Source organism: Sminthopsis crassicaudata, chromosome 5 (assembly GCF_048593235.1).
Source record: "Sminthopsis crassicaudata isolate SCR6 chromosome 5, ASM4859323v1, whole genome shotgun sequence".
In the NCBI taxonomy this organism is placed as follows: Eukaryota; Metazoa; Chordata; class Mammalia; order Dasyuromorphia; family Dasyuridae; genus Sminthopsis; species Sminthopsis crassicaudata.
In genome coordinates, this window is record NC_133621.1 from 267595646 (window position 1) to 267614794 (window position 19149).

General features: G+C 32.3%; 1 protein-coding gene across 3 annotated transcripts in view; it reads right to left on the minus strand.

Annotated features, from left to right (window-relative positions):
• Positions 1-735: 735 nt before the first annotated feature.
• LOC141544609 (uncharacterized) overlaps positions 736-19149 on the minus strand; it is a 119299-nt gene continuing 100885 nt past the window's right edge. For 2 of the 3 annotated variants that reach the window (XM_074270986.1, XM_074270985.1), the window contains exons 14-15: positions 15529-16437; positions 11022-13001 (exon numbers count right to left, since the gene is read on the minus strand). In XM_074270986.1, coding sequence (XP_074127087.1) covers positions 15715-16437 — 723 coding nt within the window. In that variant the 3' untranslated portion in view covers positions 11022-13001; positions 15529-15714. Of the gene's footprint in view, positions 2547-5775; positions 5814-7421; positions 7522-9301; positions 9446-10802; positions 13002-15528; positions 16438-19149 lie in introns of those variants that run through there. The other variant, XM_074270987.1, reaches the window with a different exon arrangement.

Below are 19149 nucleotides of genomic sequence, written 5' to 3' on the forward strand. Positions count from 1 at the left end.
TCCCAGGCCATCTTCTAGAGAATTATAACACCTCCAAAGCCACATAAGGAATAAAGCTTTTTTATGTGCAATTTTACATGGAAGGTAGCGGGTGGGGGAGGATAGAATAGATACATTTTTAGAACTGATAGAAACATTTGCGGTTTTTATCTTCTATTTTTCAGAAAAAGTCTGTATAAAAATGACGCTTTTTCTTTCCTCTCATAGCTTACCCTGGAGAATGATCATTATGCACTTATGCTTGTCAAGCCTTATAAAATTACTTGAAGGGATTGATCTGATTTGAAGAAAGCAAAAAAGGGGGTGGGGAGCAGACTGGAGGGGTTGCCAGCTACTATTCATATCTTCAACTGTCTTTGCCAAGTTTTTAAAGCAGTTCCTTTTTATGCAAGCAGATGAATTATACTCCTGGTTGTAGTCAAAGGGCAGAAAGTGGAGGAAACTATAGAAAATGTGGTAGCTCTTCCATATATCTATATCTATATCTATATCTATATCTATATCTATATGTCTCTATATATACATATATATATGTATACATAGTATGTATGCATGTATATATATATATATATATATATATATATATATATATATATATATATATATACTTATACAATATGGTGAAAGGTCATTGGTAAAAGGAAATAATTTCATTTCATTCTCTAACCCAGCAGAAAGACCAAAGACACCCATACATACATAAATGTACATATACAAACAAACTACAAACGTATGTGTATTAATATACATACTTTATTAAAAATCCTGTGCATTATCAATATAAAGAAAATTATTGCATATGTGACTAATAGTAAATGAGGCTAAAAATAAAAGAAATTAAAAAATTATATATCATTGTATAAGATTAATTATTTTGTAAAAGAAAAAATTCAACCAATATCTAGCAACCTTTTGAAAGGAAACAGGCTAAAAGAAACCAATGTAAAATTATGTAAAGAAAATTGGGCAAAATTGAATTATTATCCAAAATGCCACAATATACCATTGTGAAATGAATAGACTCAAACATATGATTATGAATACTAAAAATAAAATCTAATTTTTTTTACTGAAATTGTTAACACTCTTTCCACTCAGTGTATAAAAGCATCATAGATAACAAAAACTGGTAGTAGATTGTAAAAAGCTATGTATTTTCAATAAATGAAGGGTGGTAATCTCCAAAACTACAATTCTGGACATTATGCAAGAAGTATTAGTGAAAATATACTGACATAAATGAAAAAAAAGATGTAGTAGGGAAGCAAAAGCACATGTTGAAAGAGGGATTTTATTATCACATACCAAAAGTTATTCTTAATGCATAATCACAATATCTTTGAACAAAATTATTTTAAACAAAAATGGTTAATCTTTATAATTTCATTAAAATATGATCAACTGTTTAATATTTCTAAAATCAATTCACAGTAGTCTGAATTAAAACTAGTCAGAATGAGCAACATGTTTTAATGGTTATGAAAAGGGTATCTATCTAATGCCCTACAGTATGGATGACTACTTGGAATTGTTACATTACTACTAGCATATTTTTTAAGCATTAACTTGTTCCAGTATTTCTAACAATTTATTCCATTGCAACATTAAATGGAATACTGGGCAAATTATTAGAACTACAAATGTATCAGTATTTACTTACTCCATTTATATTCATTAATCAATACTATGCATTTAAAATTTCATGGGCTAGCTAGACAATATTTTTAATCAAAAAATCAAAATCAAAAATCTAAAAAATGGATATTGGGTTGATTTTGATCATGAATGGTTCCTCATTCTTTTTGCATGTCTGAGTTTTTACACAAAAAATGACTAATATTAGAAACCTGCTGAAAATACAAATAACTAATTTATCTTGATCAAAATAACATTGAACTTCATTTTAAAATGTTAAATGCTTGTGAAACCATATTATTTAAAGTCCCACCACTCTTTTTGTCTTCTCCTTTTCAAGTTTTTGTAGTTTATTTCTTAAATGGATATTTTCATCAACTAGTCTTCATTTTGTTCTTCTATCACATCTAGTTTTCCAGTGTCAGTATTGAGGGTCATAAAGCTATTCTTCTGGAGCATCAGGACACAATTTGATGCTCCTACTTTGAAGACCCCTTTGTTTTGGGCATCTTTAAATCGTTTTGGAAGGAACTTATTTTCCCTCTGCATGTGGGTTGATCCTTCTGTTATGGACTCTTCTCTGAGAAATGATCTGTTCAATTTTTCATTTTCTGTATGAATTTGGTCTTCATATTTCTTTATTTTTATCTTTCACCTGGTTTAATTTTCTCTGTGTAATTTCTAACATTAATGTCTTTTCTCTGAGGGAATGACATAGTTGGTATCTCTCATTTTCATCTTTAGATATATGAATTAACAGCTAGTCCTTTAAAGGAAGGAACTCATCTTGTAGTTGCTGAAGATTTAGTTTTGGTGTTGGATGTTCCTGATCACGTATAGCAGAACTTACACAGGAAGGATGATCCATTTTTGTCTGTAGTCTTTCTCTATTTTGTTTTTCACCTTCCAATCTAGAGTTCAATATTGCATATTGAAAAAAATTATAAGTAATTGTCTTATGTGTCTTGAAAGATTATTAAAAATGGATGAAACTTTAAAATAGTTGAAAGGAAATGTTACAGTGAAGTTTGTGAGGGAAATTTGAATTCTAATTTTCAGGATTCTTTTTTAAAATTTAATATTTTTCCTATTGTATTTTAAATAAGTTTTTATTTTCAAAATACATGCAAAGATAGTCTACTTACCCTTACTTACCCTTGCAAAACCTTGTTTCTGAAAATTTTTCTCCCTTCATTCTCCCCACCCTTTCCCCTAGACAGCAAGTTAACCAATATATATTAAACATGTGCAGTTATTCTGTACATATTTCCATTTATATCATGCTCCATAAGAAAAATCAGATCAAAAAGGGAAAAAAATGGGAAGGAAAAAAATCAAGCAAACAACAACAGAAAAGGTAATACTATGTTGACAACTACATTCAGTCCCCACAGTTCTCCTTTTTGCTACAGATGGCTCTCTCCATCACAAGTCTACTAGAATTGATCTGAATCACTTCATATTGTTGAAAAGATCCAAATATATTAAGATCCTTTTGAATCTTTTAAGATATCCATCAGTATTTTAAGTCTTATACTAGTCAAAGGGTCTGCTTACAGTCTGTTTTTACCACTATTTTAATGTTTGAAGATGCAGACTGCATGTTAAATGAAGGCATCTAAACCCCCGAGTCAAGAATTCTGCCTATGCTATTCTTACTGAAGAAAAGAATTTTCTGGAATGGGAAACAGAATTGGAAATGATTTTCAGGAAAAATTAAGGAGATCAACTTGGATTAGAGACATGTTATGTTGTTCCTATTTTTCTTATAATTTTCAGTATTTCCCAACCCTTCATGATTGAGGTATTGAAGACAATGTCTTCATAAAGTTTAACGATAAATGAGAAAATAATTATAATGAACAAACAAGGAATATAACTTGTTGGATTAGAATCATATAGAATGATTGTCTTACTGAAAATATAAAGGACAGGGTCTATTGTGAGGGAGAAATCAATCTCAAATACTCCCATAGGAAAGTCAAAAGAGATTCTGCATGCTGACTTATGCTATTATTGTATATAATAGAACTCCCAGTAAGTCAACCATTATTAGAAAACTAGCATTCATTTAATGTTTCCTATGTACCAAGTACTGTGAGAAGCACTGGGGATATAAACAGAGTCAAAAATACCAATCCCTGCCCTCCAGGTGCTTATGGTCTATATGAGTAAAACAACAATTAAATAAAGGATATGAAAGCAAGTTACATATCAAATATCTTGGAGATAATATCAGAAAAGAAGGCACTTAATTACTAAAGGGACTGAAAATTGACAGTCAAATTTGAGAAAAACCAGGATAGAGTTACATGAAGTGATACATACTTAAGTGAGCAGAATGAGCACATTGTACTTCAATATTGGCTGATGATCCTCTATCAATAACTTAGCTCTTTTCAGCAACACAATGATCTAAAATAATATCAAAAGACCCAGGAGAAGAAATGTTATCTACATCCAGAGAAACAACTGATGGGAGCCTGAATGCAGGTCAAAGTATACTATTTTCATGTTTTTTTGTTTATTGTTTTTTTTTTTTTTGTTTTGTTTTTGTTTTGTTTTGTTTTGTTTTTTGGTTTTGGTTTTGTTTTTTTTCCCATTTAGGTTGTTTCTTTTATGATGCCATGATTAATATAGAAATATGATTTACATGATAACATCTATATAATCTATATTAAATTGTTTATAGTTTTAGGAAGGAGGAAAGAGAAGGAGGAAGAGAGAAAATTTAGAAATCAAAATGTTTTAAAAATCAATGTTAAAACAAGTCTTTACATACCATCGGGGAAAAAAGAAAAAAGAACGAAAAAAGAAAGAAAAAACAAAAGCAGGTAGGCCAGTTTAGTTGGATCTCTGAGTTAGGGAGAGCAGTAAAGTGTGAGAAAACTTAAAAAATAGGAAGGGATCAAGGTATAAAAGCTTTTAAGTGCCAAAAAAAAGAAGTTTATATTTACTCCTGGAGGTGATAAGCAACCAATACTACTAAAGGAGGAGGAGAAAAGACATGGCAAGATTTATGCTTGAAGAAAATCACTTTGGTAGCTTTGAAGAATCGATTAGTGTGTGGAAGGCTTCATTCAGAGAAAGAAAGAGGAAGTATATAATAAAATAAGCAAGAAGCAATGAATGCCTGCATTATACTGATGATTGTAATTCAATAGAAACGGACCATTATGAGAGATGCTAGAAAGGCAGAAAATTTGTCATTATAAAAAGAAGGAGTTAAGGATGTTCTTAAGGTTGCAATCCTGGGTGAATCAGAAGAAGGTGCTCTCACTGATAATAGATATATTTAGAAGAGGGAGGGCTTAGGAAGAAAGATATTTCTATTAAGGGCAACATCCCATTTGAGATTTCCAAAAAGAAAAAAAAATTGCGAAGTATAGAAGGAGCTCAAGAGAGAAACTAGGGCTGAGTGTATATAATTGTGGAAATCATCCCTCCATAAGGGTGCTAAGGGAACTCATGAGGAGCCGATGAGACCATCAAGAGAAACACTACCATTTCCGAGGTTGTAAGCTCCATTACAGCTCAGGCCATGTTATATTCTTCTCTTATCTGCTCTAAAGTTTCACAAATTGTTTTGTATATAACAGGGGACTAGGACATTTACTGAGGAATTTGAATAAGCAGATATTTATGGCATATCAGAAATAGAAACTACCTTTCTAACCTTATTATACATTACTGCCCTCTTTGCAGTCTACAACCCAGTCAGTGTCCTTCTTGTGGTTCTATACAGGACAACACAGAACTCCATTTCCCAAAGCCACACCCTTGTGCAGGGTGTCTTCTCAGCCTGGAGTACACTGCTGCTTTCCTAACCTCCCTCTCCATTAGAATTTCTTTTAAAACTCTTGTTTAGTTACCTTCTTTACTTGAAGTTGCTGCTATTACTTTCCCCTGAAAATCATGCCCTCCTTCCTGCTCCAAATTTTGTGACTTTGTGTTTACATTTATATTTATATGCCATATTCTTGGATTGAATGTGAACTTCCTGATGGCACTTCAGTTTTGCTTTTCACCCTCAGTGCCCACAACAGAGCTTGGTACACACAAGGCACCTGATAAATATATGTTGATTAAAGAAATCTGTGCTTCAGAAAATAAGATGATGAAATAAAAATGGGCACCTACCGGAAATTGTTCCAAACAGGAAGATGGACCACATGCCACTGAATAAAAAAGATTAATTATAGGGTTCATTATACTATTATGTTAAAGATTTTTCATTTTTCATTTCCTAACCTCAATTTTTCTTGATTTTACATTAAATTTTGTAATACAATGCTTCATTGTAAGAGAAATGCTTTCAAGTCTTTACTTAAACTTATGAGTACCATACCTGCCTGCATAGAGTTCTCTATCACATTCTACTTTGTAATGCCTTAATTGGGATTTAGTTTTACTTCTTTCTGAGAATTTTTCCTGGATTGCACTAATGATCTTTTCTATACGCTTAACTTTTTTTTGTTGTGTCCATTGCGATTTTTAAAGTGTTACTGACGATTCGTACATAAAAACTTCTTCCTGATATTCACCAAGGTAAACTGAATCTGCATAAAGAAAAATACAAGTAAATAAACATAGTAGGATTTTAAATTCTGCAGGACAACAGCAATATATTTAGAATTCAGATCCTTTGCTACTGATAAAATAGTCTCCACATATGAATCTTAAGATTATACCAAAATATTATTTTGTCAGTAGATTTAAAGTGAATTTAAAATAACTTATTATGCATTATTGTTGATTGCTAAAGAGAATCTCGAAGTTGCACATTTATTAAGAACATTTTGGAGATTATTAATATTTTGGTCACTTAGAGAAAGATTCTACAATTTTACTTATCATGTCAATTGCTTCTATGCTTTTCTATTATCAACCAAGGAAAATTCATAGATCTTATGCTGGCATTCAAAATGTATAATGCACATATAATATAGCACATATAGAATTGAAATACAACTTCCCCAAACTTATTCTACAAACTTTTATTGATTGAGAAAATGAATCTCCAAAATTAAGTGATTTGTCTATACGCACAAAGCTACTCCTTGTACACTTTTAATAATTTACCTTTTCATATTTATTTCTTTTTGTTATATATTGTCCAGTAAAATTGGACTTTTCACTGTCATTTTTCTGCCTCTTTGCTCACAATTTCCATGTAAGAAATCTTTACTCCAATCCCCTAGACTCCTATGACTTACGGAATTCCTACATATCTTTTAAAATTTTACAAAACAAATGATACTTCCAATTTTTAATTTTTTTATACTTGATAGCTGATGTTCTTTCCCACTTTATACCTCACATAGCAATATGACTATACTCTTTATTTACTTGTTATTTTATCATTTAACTGTTAATTATTTGGGTATTTTAAAATTAGGTTTATCTGTATAAGCTCTATCCCCCTCATAGACTATACATTCACTAAGGACAAAGACTTTGTCTTATCTAAAATTTGCGTATTTGGCACACAGTATGCTTTTTGCACTGGAACACATAGTGAGCCCTCTTTGACTACTTCTATAGCTGAAAAATTATCACCCGGAAGTTGAAATAATAATCATTTTTAGCTTGGCAAAGTCTGCCAGAGATTAGATGCCAATACTAGAGCCTCCAAGAACACAAAGTCATCTCTATTCTACTATGGGTCAATGCAATAGAACCTGTGTTTTCTTCTTGGATATAAACTTTGGTTTTGTTGGTTATTTGGTTACTGTTGGTTACTGTTAAACACTGCTATCCACTGGAAAATTTAAAATGATTCTTACCCTTAATATGATTTGAGGGAGAAAAATTACAATCCACTGTATCTGTCTCAAGTGACTGAGTGAGGTCATCAAGTGTTTTTGCAGCCATCTCTCCTTTATCCTATAAAATACATAAAGGCAAAGTAATAAGTCGATGTAAAATTATTGTAAAATAAACAGAAATGATAACAATGACTAATATTTAGGTAGCAAGTTAAGCTTTTCACAGCAGTTATTTATTATGCATTATCTCACAGCATCCAAACAAAAATTTCATGACAAAATCACTACTCATAATTATTTTACAAAGGAGTAAACAGGCTATAAGAGATGTTAGGTTACTTGTCCAAAATCATACAATCAGCCAAGAGCCCAAGAACAGCTTCAAATTCAGGTCTTCTTGACTATTCACTAGGCCCCATACCTACCCAGAACCTGATTTAGCAACCTTATATAAATTAACGTAAATAGTTACAACATCTCTTATACTTAGCCAATAGTCTTTATCTTACTTATGAAGGAAATGAAGGAAACTCCAGCAATATAATTAATCTTCTGGCATTAACAAAGGACACATTTCATATGAAGACTATTTCTAATGCTATCTTTTTTCAGAATAAATATTCCTGTTTCATAATGCAGAAAAAGATTCTTTTCTGTTGACTGAAAATTGCATTATTTTCTAAATTAATTTATATTTTAGCAGGATTTATAATACCTTATTATTTTTTATTTAATGTATTCTTTACAAGCCTAAAAGACAAATAATTTATTTCCACATAAATATAAACGGGAAATGTATTGTTGTTGTAAATATTTGATTTTAATATAGATTACTTCAAAATCATATGGTTTTCATGTTTCTAGTCAATCACATAAACCACAGACTATGACATTATTTTATCTCAGAGCCATAATTTATAATAAATACTGATCTTTTCCTCTTTTAAAAGTATTTTTCAATGTGATTTGGAAATTTTGTTTTTAAAAATGTTTGTTTTTAAGTTTCCCAAATCTTTTTTTAACCTTCTACAATTGGGCATTAAGAAATCCATTATAATTATGTATAGTAAAATAACAAATTTCTGCCTTCCCTATGTCCAAAAAAAAAAAAAGTCCAGAAAGATGATCTCTTTTAGTGAAAACTATTGTAATAAAAGCAATAAAGCAGAACACTCTGCTGCATGCACAAGGAACTTAATATAGTTATTGGATGAATAACGACAGTTCATGTTCCCATAGCACAAGAACTTTGCTTACAACAATCCTGCTGATAACCCAGGTATTATCATCCCTATTTTACAAATGTGTGTGTGATATGTCCTAGATTCTACTGCTAACATTGGCCTTGTGGTGCAGTGGCAAGTGAAGTGAATCTGGAGTTCAAACCCCAGCTCTTCTTCTTTTTCACTGGTATCACTGAAAATAAACCACTTAGGAGCCCGGACTACATGATCCCGGCACTGCCTTCCAGTTCTCAACCCACTCTAGAACAGTGGGAGACAGGAGACTTGAGTCTTAAATCTTCTCACTCCGAGACTGGGATTATTACTAATGCTTGGGTATGTATGGTGAAAACTACTTTTTACAGACAAATGTCAATCCTGCTGTGTTCTGTTACCCCCAAAGAGTAAATTGGAGTGTATATCACTGGGGCAGGTTCCCCATATCTGAGAAAAGGAGAATTTCAACCATCAAACAGTGGGAAGTAATGTGGCATGTATAAAAAAGGGGAGTTTGGGCCCACTAGCTTTCCTGGAATGCATAAGTCTCACGCACCAGAATACTCAGAAAGAACACAAACAGAAAAAAAAAAAAAAAATCAGGAAAACAGTTTTCTAGAAAGAGAAAAAGCACACATTGCTAATATTTTTCTATGAACTAGTCCAATAGTAGTTTACCTTAATTCATCAGAATCTGTCTCACTTAAGGTGCTGTCATCATGACTACAGAGTAGGATATCAGATGAGGAATTCATGTTTTCACAAGTCATACTAGAATCTTTGGAAATCCACTTCTCCTTTTCAGGCTTTTTTACATTTTTCCTATGCATGTCAGAGTCATTGCAGGAAAAAAAAATCCATCAGGGTATCTTTAAATTATTCTTTATAGAAAAAATTTTCATAAAACAGTGAGGGAAATTTATTTTTGCTCTTTTAACACATACAACATTTTACTTCTAGAATAAACTTCCTTAACTAAGGTACTGATCATATCATTCCCCAGATCATAAACTTTTAATAGTCCCTCTCTGTTTGTAGTGCATTAAACTGCACTGTCTGCCTGTGAAGCTTCTTCATCTAAATCCAACAAAGATTCCCACATTCCTTCCCAGAAAACAAGGTTGTTTCCAATCACAGCTGTCTTCTCTAGTCTAGGAATAGATTCTGCTTATTTCTCATCCAACTTATTTTTTAACAGACAATGTTTTCCATTTGTTGCCTGTACTTGGACTAAAAAAGATCAGTCATGTAAATGCAGGTTGTTGTGATTAAACAATTTGTGTGCAAAATATCAGGAATTTATCAAGACAGGCTTCCTATAGAGACAAGGCCAGGAGAAAGTCTTAATTGATGATTGTAGGTTGAATTCTAAGAATTCATAGAATCCAGGAGGAGGGAAGTGACACTTTCCTTATACTATGCCCTGATCACAACTTGTTTGAAGAATATGTTCATTCCTGGGAGATATATTTTAGAAAAGACAATTAGCACTTAGAATAATTCCAGAGAAGAGAAATCAGGATGGTGAAGGAAAAAGACCTTGTTAAATAAAGGGCAACTGATGATGTTTACCATAAAGAAGAGAAGAGAAAGAACTGGGATGAAAGGAAGTAGTATATGTGCTCAAATATAAAATAAAACAATGTTTAATTGACCCTCCAAAGGCTTTCAATACTAGGCACAGGAAACACATTTGGGATCAATGTATGAAAAACAAAGAACACAAAAGCAACCCACTTCCAAACAACTAAAACTTATTTAAAAAGGAATGGACTGCCTATGGAATTAACACATTCCTTTCTCTCTCTCTCTCTCTCTCTCTCTCTCTCTCTCTCTCTCTCTCTCTCTCTCTCTCTCTCTCTCTCTCTCTCTCTCTCTCTCCCTCTCTCTCTCTCCCTCCCTCCCTCCCTCCCTCTCCCTCCCTCCCTCCCTCCCTCCCTCCCTCCCTCCCTCCCTCTCTCTCTCTCTCTCTCTCTCTCTCTCTCTCGCTCTCTCTCTCTCTCTCGCTCTCTCTCTCTCTCTCTGTGTGTATGTGTGTGTAGGTGTGTGTGACAGAGACAGAGAGACAGGGACAGAGAGACAAAGAGAGGGACAGAGAGATTGTACATGCTAGTTATAACTTTGAGCAAAGGTAGTAAGATTGTTCTTTATTTACCTCAAATGGACTTCACAAACCTACCTGTTGCTCTGTTCATGTAGCTTTTAGATAACTTCATCTTCCTACTCTGATAAAGTTTCAAAGAAGAAATTTAGTGGGAAAAAGCACATTTTGTAATCATTCTTGATATCCATTTTATTCCATCATGTAATTTTATTCTCAGATTTAACAACATTTAAAAAGAATGCTTGCTAGCAACTTACCCTCTTTTGATGCCCTTTTTGTCAAACTTTCCCAAAGAATAGTAATTTCTCTGGTGCTTTAGCAGCATTTCCTCTCTCCAACTGCTAAACACACACCCCAATGAGTTATTTTTACCCAATGGCAAGAAAAATTTTAAAAACAAAAATATTCACAGCAACCACTTTTTGTAGCAGCAAATAACTGGGAATGGCTAAGCAAATTGTGTTTTGTTGATGGATGCATGGTCATTGTGTATGGTTAGAAATCATACTTATATAAAAGCATAAGAATATTTATATGAATTAATGCAAAATGAAATAAGGACAACAGGACAACAATATAAATTTTGACTATAATAATGTTATTATTGAGGACAATAAAATAACTGCAATTTAATACTGTGAAATTATAATGTCAAAGCTTAGTCCAGATGAAAGGGTATCACCTCCTATTTATGCAGGGTGGAAGACTTTCAATATGGAACACTGCATGTAATAGTGATGTATTAATTAGGGATGTTTCACTAGAAGGCTAAGGAAAGAGATCTTGAAAAATGAAGCTGATATAAAAGTAATACAAGATGATTTTTAAGAAAGGAAACTTTCTCTCAATTGTCCATTGCTTTCCTGTGTCTTACTAATAAGTCTAATATGGTTTCACTAATCAAAGGAATAAAGTAGATAACTTTCTGTCTGCATGCAACTATGGTCACAATGTATGAATACTGGCATTGAAGCAGGGAAAGATGCCCTTTTTCAGTGTCTCCCAAATAAGTTATATATTGTTGTTTTCCTAATGTATCTAATTTGTTTTTATCTTAAACTTAATTGTTCAAGGAAAAGTTTTTTAAGGCTATTAAATTACTTTTCAATTTTATTTTCAATAAAAGTAAATCCAGGCTTAATTTTTCAAACACTCTCTACTTTCTAAATGTTAGTCCAGATCACTTCCACATTTCAGCTCTCCTAAATTGGAATTTTAGAGGTCTTCAAGTATGTACAGTCCCAAAATGAATTGTGAACCCTCTTTACTGTATTCCTGTGTCTCATCTTGTGGTGCTAAGACTTTGTTAGATGGGGCAGCAGGTAGTTGTTATTTGTTTTTTTCCTCTTCCTCAACCTGTCCAGTAGCCACATGAGCACTAGAAGGCCTTAAATGCTAGGTGAGCACTGCTCTCTACAACTCTGTCAATTCCCCCTTTTGATTCTTCCATCCTGAAAGGATATTAGCCTTTTTTCTCCTCAGGCCTGTCTTACAGAGTGATGTGTTGGTAAATAGATCTTTTTAATGAGTTGCATGTCTGCAATTAAAAGTGTGAGGTTCTTGAGATTCTAGGTTTTCTGAGTTTTTTGGTGGTATCCGCAGTGCTTGGCTCATGATAAGCACTTAAACGGGTTCATTCTTAGACATTTCTCTATTGATGGGAAACTTTTTAACATCTAAAAGAACCCAACTAATTTTTGGAGTAGCTGTAAGCCTATTCTCATATCTCATTAGCACTTATTATTTATACATTTGCAAACATTTGAAAATTCCCTTGCTTTGCTCCTTGCTATCCATATCTTTTTTTTCATCCTATTCTTTTGGAACCCCTCAAAGGTTATCTAACTCTTTTAATATACACTGATATAACAATTCCAAAATAAAAGAACATACTTACAGTAAGGAACAATATACATTCATGGGACCTTCATTCCTTTCTCAGCAAAAAACAAGTGGATGCAGAGTGAATCAGAATCTAGATTTTTAGAGCAAACTAAACATACCATGAATGTTAATATTTGATAATAAACATATTTTGAATATTTTGACAAACTTACCCCTTAAAAATTGGTGCCCAAGTGCTAAATTTTCCCTGGAGGAAATGCCCATTATGGGAATTTCTTCCCCAGGAAGTGTGTTTTCTTCATCTTTACCAAGCTGATGATTCTCCATTGAAAATATCTCATTAACGTTGCCATCTCTTCTGTTTTTAGTTAATTGATCATCTTTTCTCTCGAATGACTCCATTTCGTTGTGTTGATGCTTTTGCTCCACCTAAAAGGAAAGCTTAGTATCATTGCCACTTTATTCCTTATCTGCCTCTGTGAGAGAGATGTGTGTGTGTGTGTACATATATATGTACATATACACATATCTATTCTTTAATACATAATATTTCATATACGTATTTATATGCTAACTTAGGTACAAATACTAGATTTGTGATTTCTCTAGTACAAGGATCTACTTGAAGAGAAAATTCCCTCTACGAATTCCACCAATAACTAGAACATGGAGATGTTTATTGACTTGCCTATCTATGTCAGAAGTTGGACTTGAAAAAGGTCTTCTTGGCTCACTATCAAATATGCTATGCTAACTTTAATTTTTCTATTTTATTTTGAAATACACATTATCCTCAATAGATATTACCTTCATTTTTATATCATAGTCAAAAATGATGATACTTTTATAAGTTTTGTTAGAAAGCAGAAAAATTGGTTCATTTTTCAAAATGATAGCTTAATTATCACCTCATTTTGTTTTCTCATCCTATTTTCACATGCTTCTCTCATTTCTCTCCTTTAACAAGCAGACAGGGATAAAGAGATAAAATAGCTGACTTATTTTTGGCCTTTTTTACCATGTCCCTATGACGAACAAATAGACCCAGTTCATTTTTAACTATAGGATGATTGTTTCCAATCCCATTTCTCATTTCTTTTTCCTTATTGTCAAGTTCAAAAAAGTACTACAAAAAACAAAAACAAAAAATACCCTAAAATTAGTCATTGAAATATTGGGTTAAAAACACAGGAAATTGAGGAGAGTGAGATTTAGGCAATGTGACTGCTACATTATGGAATATCAGTGCTATTCCCTGTGCAGGTGCACTGAATCACAATCTTTTTAGGAAAGAAAAAAAAATTAGGAAAAAACAAAACAAAACAAAAAAACAACCTTAGTCTAATGCTCTCATTTTGTTGATGAGGAATCTGAAGCACAGATACATTAAGTAATTTGGTCAAAGTCATGATAATAAACTAATAGCAGAATCTAGTATTTCTGGGTATAGGCCCCACATTTGATTCAGAATGAATTTGCATTATTTCGTACTTTGTAGAGAGATAGACAGTTGTAGATTGATAGATTTCAGAGTTAGCATTGAGTTTCTCATCAGAAGTTTTAAGCTTAAATACCAAATTGAGATTCTATTTCCTTGTTTGTAAAGATGTCCCAGCACTTTATAGGAATAGAAATGAAGATCAAATGGGAATACTTTGTAATGAGAGTTATACTCTCATGATGTTTGGACAGGACCTTTAAGATCATCAATGGGAGTGACTCCAAGTGAGGAAACTCCCTCCATAAAGTCAGGTCAGCCTCTGCTTCTAGTAGCAGTTGCCTGGTAAAATCAATAGACTTGCCCAAGATAACATAACACATTAGAAGCAGCACTTGAATCTAAGTCTAACTGAATGAGTTTGGCTCTCTCTCCACTATCCTCTCTTTTATCTTCAGTTATTATTGTGAAAGGATAATGATAATTATAAGATAGACACATAACAGTACATATGAACCAAGAGACTCTGGCCATGTAGTCTAACTTCTCTAAGCCTAACTCTTCCTCAGTGATAAGATAAGGGGATTTGACTCCATGACTGTCAATGTTCCAAAAAATAAAACTCAATGAATGAACTATACTAATTTAATAGTATCTAAAGCCAGTCTCTTGCACAACCATATCACAAGTCAGTGTTTTGCTATTGTTTTGCTATCTTTTCTTCTAGTTTACATTATTTCTAAGTGCTAAAATGACAGGTACCTATAGCAAATTAAAATATATTTTGAAAAAGCAAGTCAATGCAAGAAGAGGAGCACTAAACTTGAAGAGAGAAAATCTAGGTTTAAGTTTCAATTCTGTAATTTATTAGTGGTGGAATAGAGAAATAGTAAATTGATGACTGATATTAAATGATTAATTAGCAAAATTGTGTTTCATTTTGTTTTGAAACACAAAAAGTCATGATTTTAGTTATATGAGTAAAGGTAAATAAGCAGATTGTCATAAATGTATTAATTTAGTCAGATGAATTTTTTAGAAATTTCCAAAGTTTGGCTTATGTTTTCAGTATTTTAAGTCACAACACATTACATTTGGTTAAGAAAATAAAAATGACCATAGAAAGCAAAATTCTTTCAAATGTCATATATTACAAGGATTTGCATAAAAGAAAATCTGAGTTCTTTATATGTCTTTTAGTTTGTGTTCTAATTATCTTTAGGCTTATCCTAGTTCTTTTGGTTACCTAGTCTAATATTTCAATTTGTATGTCTGATTTAGAAAATTCATTGGTTACATGCCAAATATTTTGGAAATTGATGGAGTAATTTAGATGACCAAAATAAAAACTGTAAAAAAGATTTTCTGGATAATTTTCTTAATGCAACTTTCAATGTAAATTGTACAAATAGCAAGCATGTGAACATAGCATTTTCATCATATGAAAAATCAATTGCACGGGAGGATTGATGAAGATGAAAAATAAATAGAATATAGAGTGTCAAAAGGTGAATCTACCTCTTTTTCTGATGGTATTTTTTCTTTATCCAATGTCAGGGACTCTGCTTGCAACATTCCTAAATCATTTGTTAATCTTTGTGAATCTTGCTTTAATTTTTTATCCAGGTGCATTTTTGAGATTTTGTCCCCATCTGGAAGGGAGTATCTCCAATGCCTTAGCTCACTGGTAGAGTTACTGGCATTTTAATCACTATCCTCAAATGATATTTCTATATGTTTGGTTTTCTTCTTACATTTTCTTGCAATATAAAGTTCAGGCTTTTTTTCTTGGCTGATTGCATCTTCCTTCATTTCATTTGAACCCGCTCTTTTTATATTTTCTTCATTATAAGCAAAATCTTCTTCATATATATTAGAAGTACATTCAACTTCTGTGTGAATATCATTCTTAGGCTTTGGGGTGCCAAGAATGTTTTCTTGCAAAGTGCTCTGTAAATTCTGGAAAACAACATTTTCCAAATCATGCTCTCTTCCTTCAGGAAATGACGGATGAAGTCCTGCAGGGAGAGGGCCTTGATATGTCTCCTTTTCCTCAGAGTCACTTAAGGTATTTGCCAAAGTAGATGTAGCTACCTCTCCAAACTCATCTTTTTGGAGTTTCTCTTGAGTGTCATCAGCAATTTGGAACTTTTTCTCAATTTCACCATGCACCTGTGTTAACTTAGTTTTCTTGATTCTAAATTTATTTTTAAATTTCATTTTTTTCTCTTTGTCCCTCATTTTTTCAGGATTTTCTGTGCAATTTGTATCTGCATCTAAATGTATGTCCTTAACATTAGATTTCTTATTGAATTTTGCTTGTGGAGATCTTCTTTTCCAATTCAAAAATGGGAAACAAAGACACTGAAATCGTTTCCTAGATGCTGTTTGTTCTGGTATGCTGGTTGTTTCCAAAGTAACTTTATCCTGGGGTAATGAAATAAGGACAAAGAACAATTAGAACTCAAACAAATAATAGTTAAACTTAATCTTTTAATCTTAGTGTTTTACATAATCCCAAATCATCTATGTTTCAAAAGAATGTTAGAAAAAATTAAATTTTCTCTAAATGAAAGAAAAAAAATGAAATTTTAAAGTAAGTTTTAGCTAGGATATTTTGTATTAGGTTAATATTATACTTGTATTGCATACTATGCATACTATATTCCCAAAAAAACAAATAGAAAAATTTCTCATTTCTTATTTTAATAGTTTTTCCTGCTCTAAAAGGACAATTTTTTAATCAAAAATAGATTGTAAAGAGATTTTGTTTTTAACTGATAAATTTAAATGATAAATTTTGAAATAATAATACAGATCTGCTTAGCCAAAAAAAAAGTAAAATATAAGGTTGAAATGGGATAAAAAATTAGAGAGATATTTTTAACTAGTAAATTTTTTCACCACATTTATGTGTTTCTCTATTATTCATTTTGTAATTTCTTTGAATTAAAGTTCAAATAAAAGTGTAAAAATAGCAAATGTAAATTATGACGTAAGTGTGAGGAAAACTAGAATGTGATTTAAAGGAAACTTATTTTCAAAAATATATACCTATATAGATTGTCCCCTTCTGAGTTCAGTTCGAGTCCATATAATCTCTCTTTTTTAAAAATTAGAGGATAAGACTGGGCAAGAGAAAACAAATGCTTTTTGCATATAATTAAAGAATAAGAGATAAGAAATGATTACAAAATGATAACTTAGGGACATTAATAGAATTATTCAGCCATGGAGTATTAAGTAACTATTTCAAAATAGTCAAAATGTGATTCCCTGACCCAGTATAATCATTCAAATGTTCAAATGAGTTGGGATTATAATTCTATAATTAAATGGGACAAACCACAATATCGATGCCTACCTACAGATATTTTGGAATAAATTGTTTTTAGAATCACATCATTTACAAATAACAGTCAAATTTTTTTTTTCTTGTTCAGTCATGTCTGACTTTTTTCAAGACCTACAAACAGCTTCTTCCGTATCTAAAGACCCACTGAATTCTATTAATTGCTAACCCTGGCCAAAACAATCCAGGAGCCTGGGACTCCACACACCTTCAAGATCATAAAAAGGAAATCCTGGAGTCCACTCTTGGCAGGAGCCCTAAAACATGGTGTCCTTACACTGGCCATGTAAGAGTTCCTGTCTACCCAGGGACCAGCTCTGGCCCTGGCATCTTTCTACCTTTACCCTTACTTCCAAACCCCTACAATACACCTTTTTTTTTTTTTTTTTTTTTTTTTTTTTTTTTTTTTTTTTATCAATCTAGGTTTTCGGGTCTGTAAATTCCTTTACAGGGACTCTGCGCCATCACTAGACTGCTTTGAACTATGTATCCTTGCACCAAACCCAAAGGGGTTCCCCTTCCCTAACTCTCATCAAATCTTCCTGACTCCAGATCTGAATCTCTATCTCCTATGCCACTTAGTTGTTGACAAATATGTAGAATATATTTATACTTTAAATTGCATTGAATGTCATTTCTCCAAAATTAGACATTTATTAACTCCTACTTGAATTGAGATGGCAAAATCTTATTGGGCTGATTTTCATTATATCCCAAACAAACAGATTCAGCAAGAAAACAAAAGCACTACAACTGCATAAGAATATCATCCACAATATCCCTAAAAAGTTGACAGTGAGCTTCCAGCTAGAGACATTAATTGTTGGGGTCCATATTGCCTTCTAAAGCAGTTATGTTTTTTGTTGCTCTATCCATGATGGAGAATCTGTTATTTCCTTTAATGAACACAGATCAAGCAATAGAATCTTTTCATGTAAAACTAAGGGCTGAAGTATAGACCTCAATGATAACTATTTTCTGTTCTATATCATGGCTATTCCTGTAGCTGAAACCTATGGATTTTAAGAAGATATTCAATTCACTGATTTGTTGATGAGTGTGCTAGTATTTGGGCAATACTCAGATTAAAATTCAATAATTAATTCACGAGGATGTTATCCGATCTGAATTGTTGATTTTTAAGAAATCACATTGGAACAGTCATTTCAATTCTTGTTTCTAGGCAGAGAAATAATGATTCAAAAATATGATTGAAATGTATTGTCTAGAAAAGATTGTGAAAAGGTTGTGAACTGGAATCTCGTTGTAGAAAGATGGTGTTGGGAAGGTAAAGCTCTGTGACCTGCTTTGTTTTTCAAGCCTCTCTTGTCTCTTGATTGTGCAGGTTGTTCTAACAAAATGAACATGATAAAAAGACTATTGAGAGCAGATTCTATCTTGCAAAAAGCATCTGAAACCTGGACTTTAGAACTCTTCTGATTTCAGTTAAAGAAGATATTACTAGTTAGTGAGACTAAAGCATGACACATCCTGAGTCTATTCCCCACTGAGCTCAAGTAATGTGGTTAGGGTTAGCACCAAAAAAAACCCTTCAGCTAATTTGCACATTGAACTGAAAAATCTTTGCCTAAAATCTTTGAGTAATTACAGTTTACCAGGGAGTTGTCATGGTATTAGGAAAGGTTAACGTTGTTATGAATTCCTTGGAAGTTCCATCATGAGTAATAAATAGTTCCTGCATATTTCCCATAAGAAAATCCAAAGATGAATCATTAAGAATTCATATGTGTTCAATAGAACAAAATATACTAGATATCTCAGAAGTT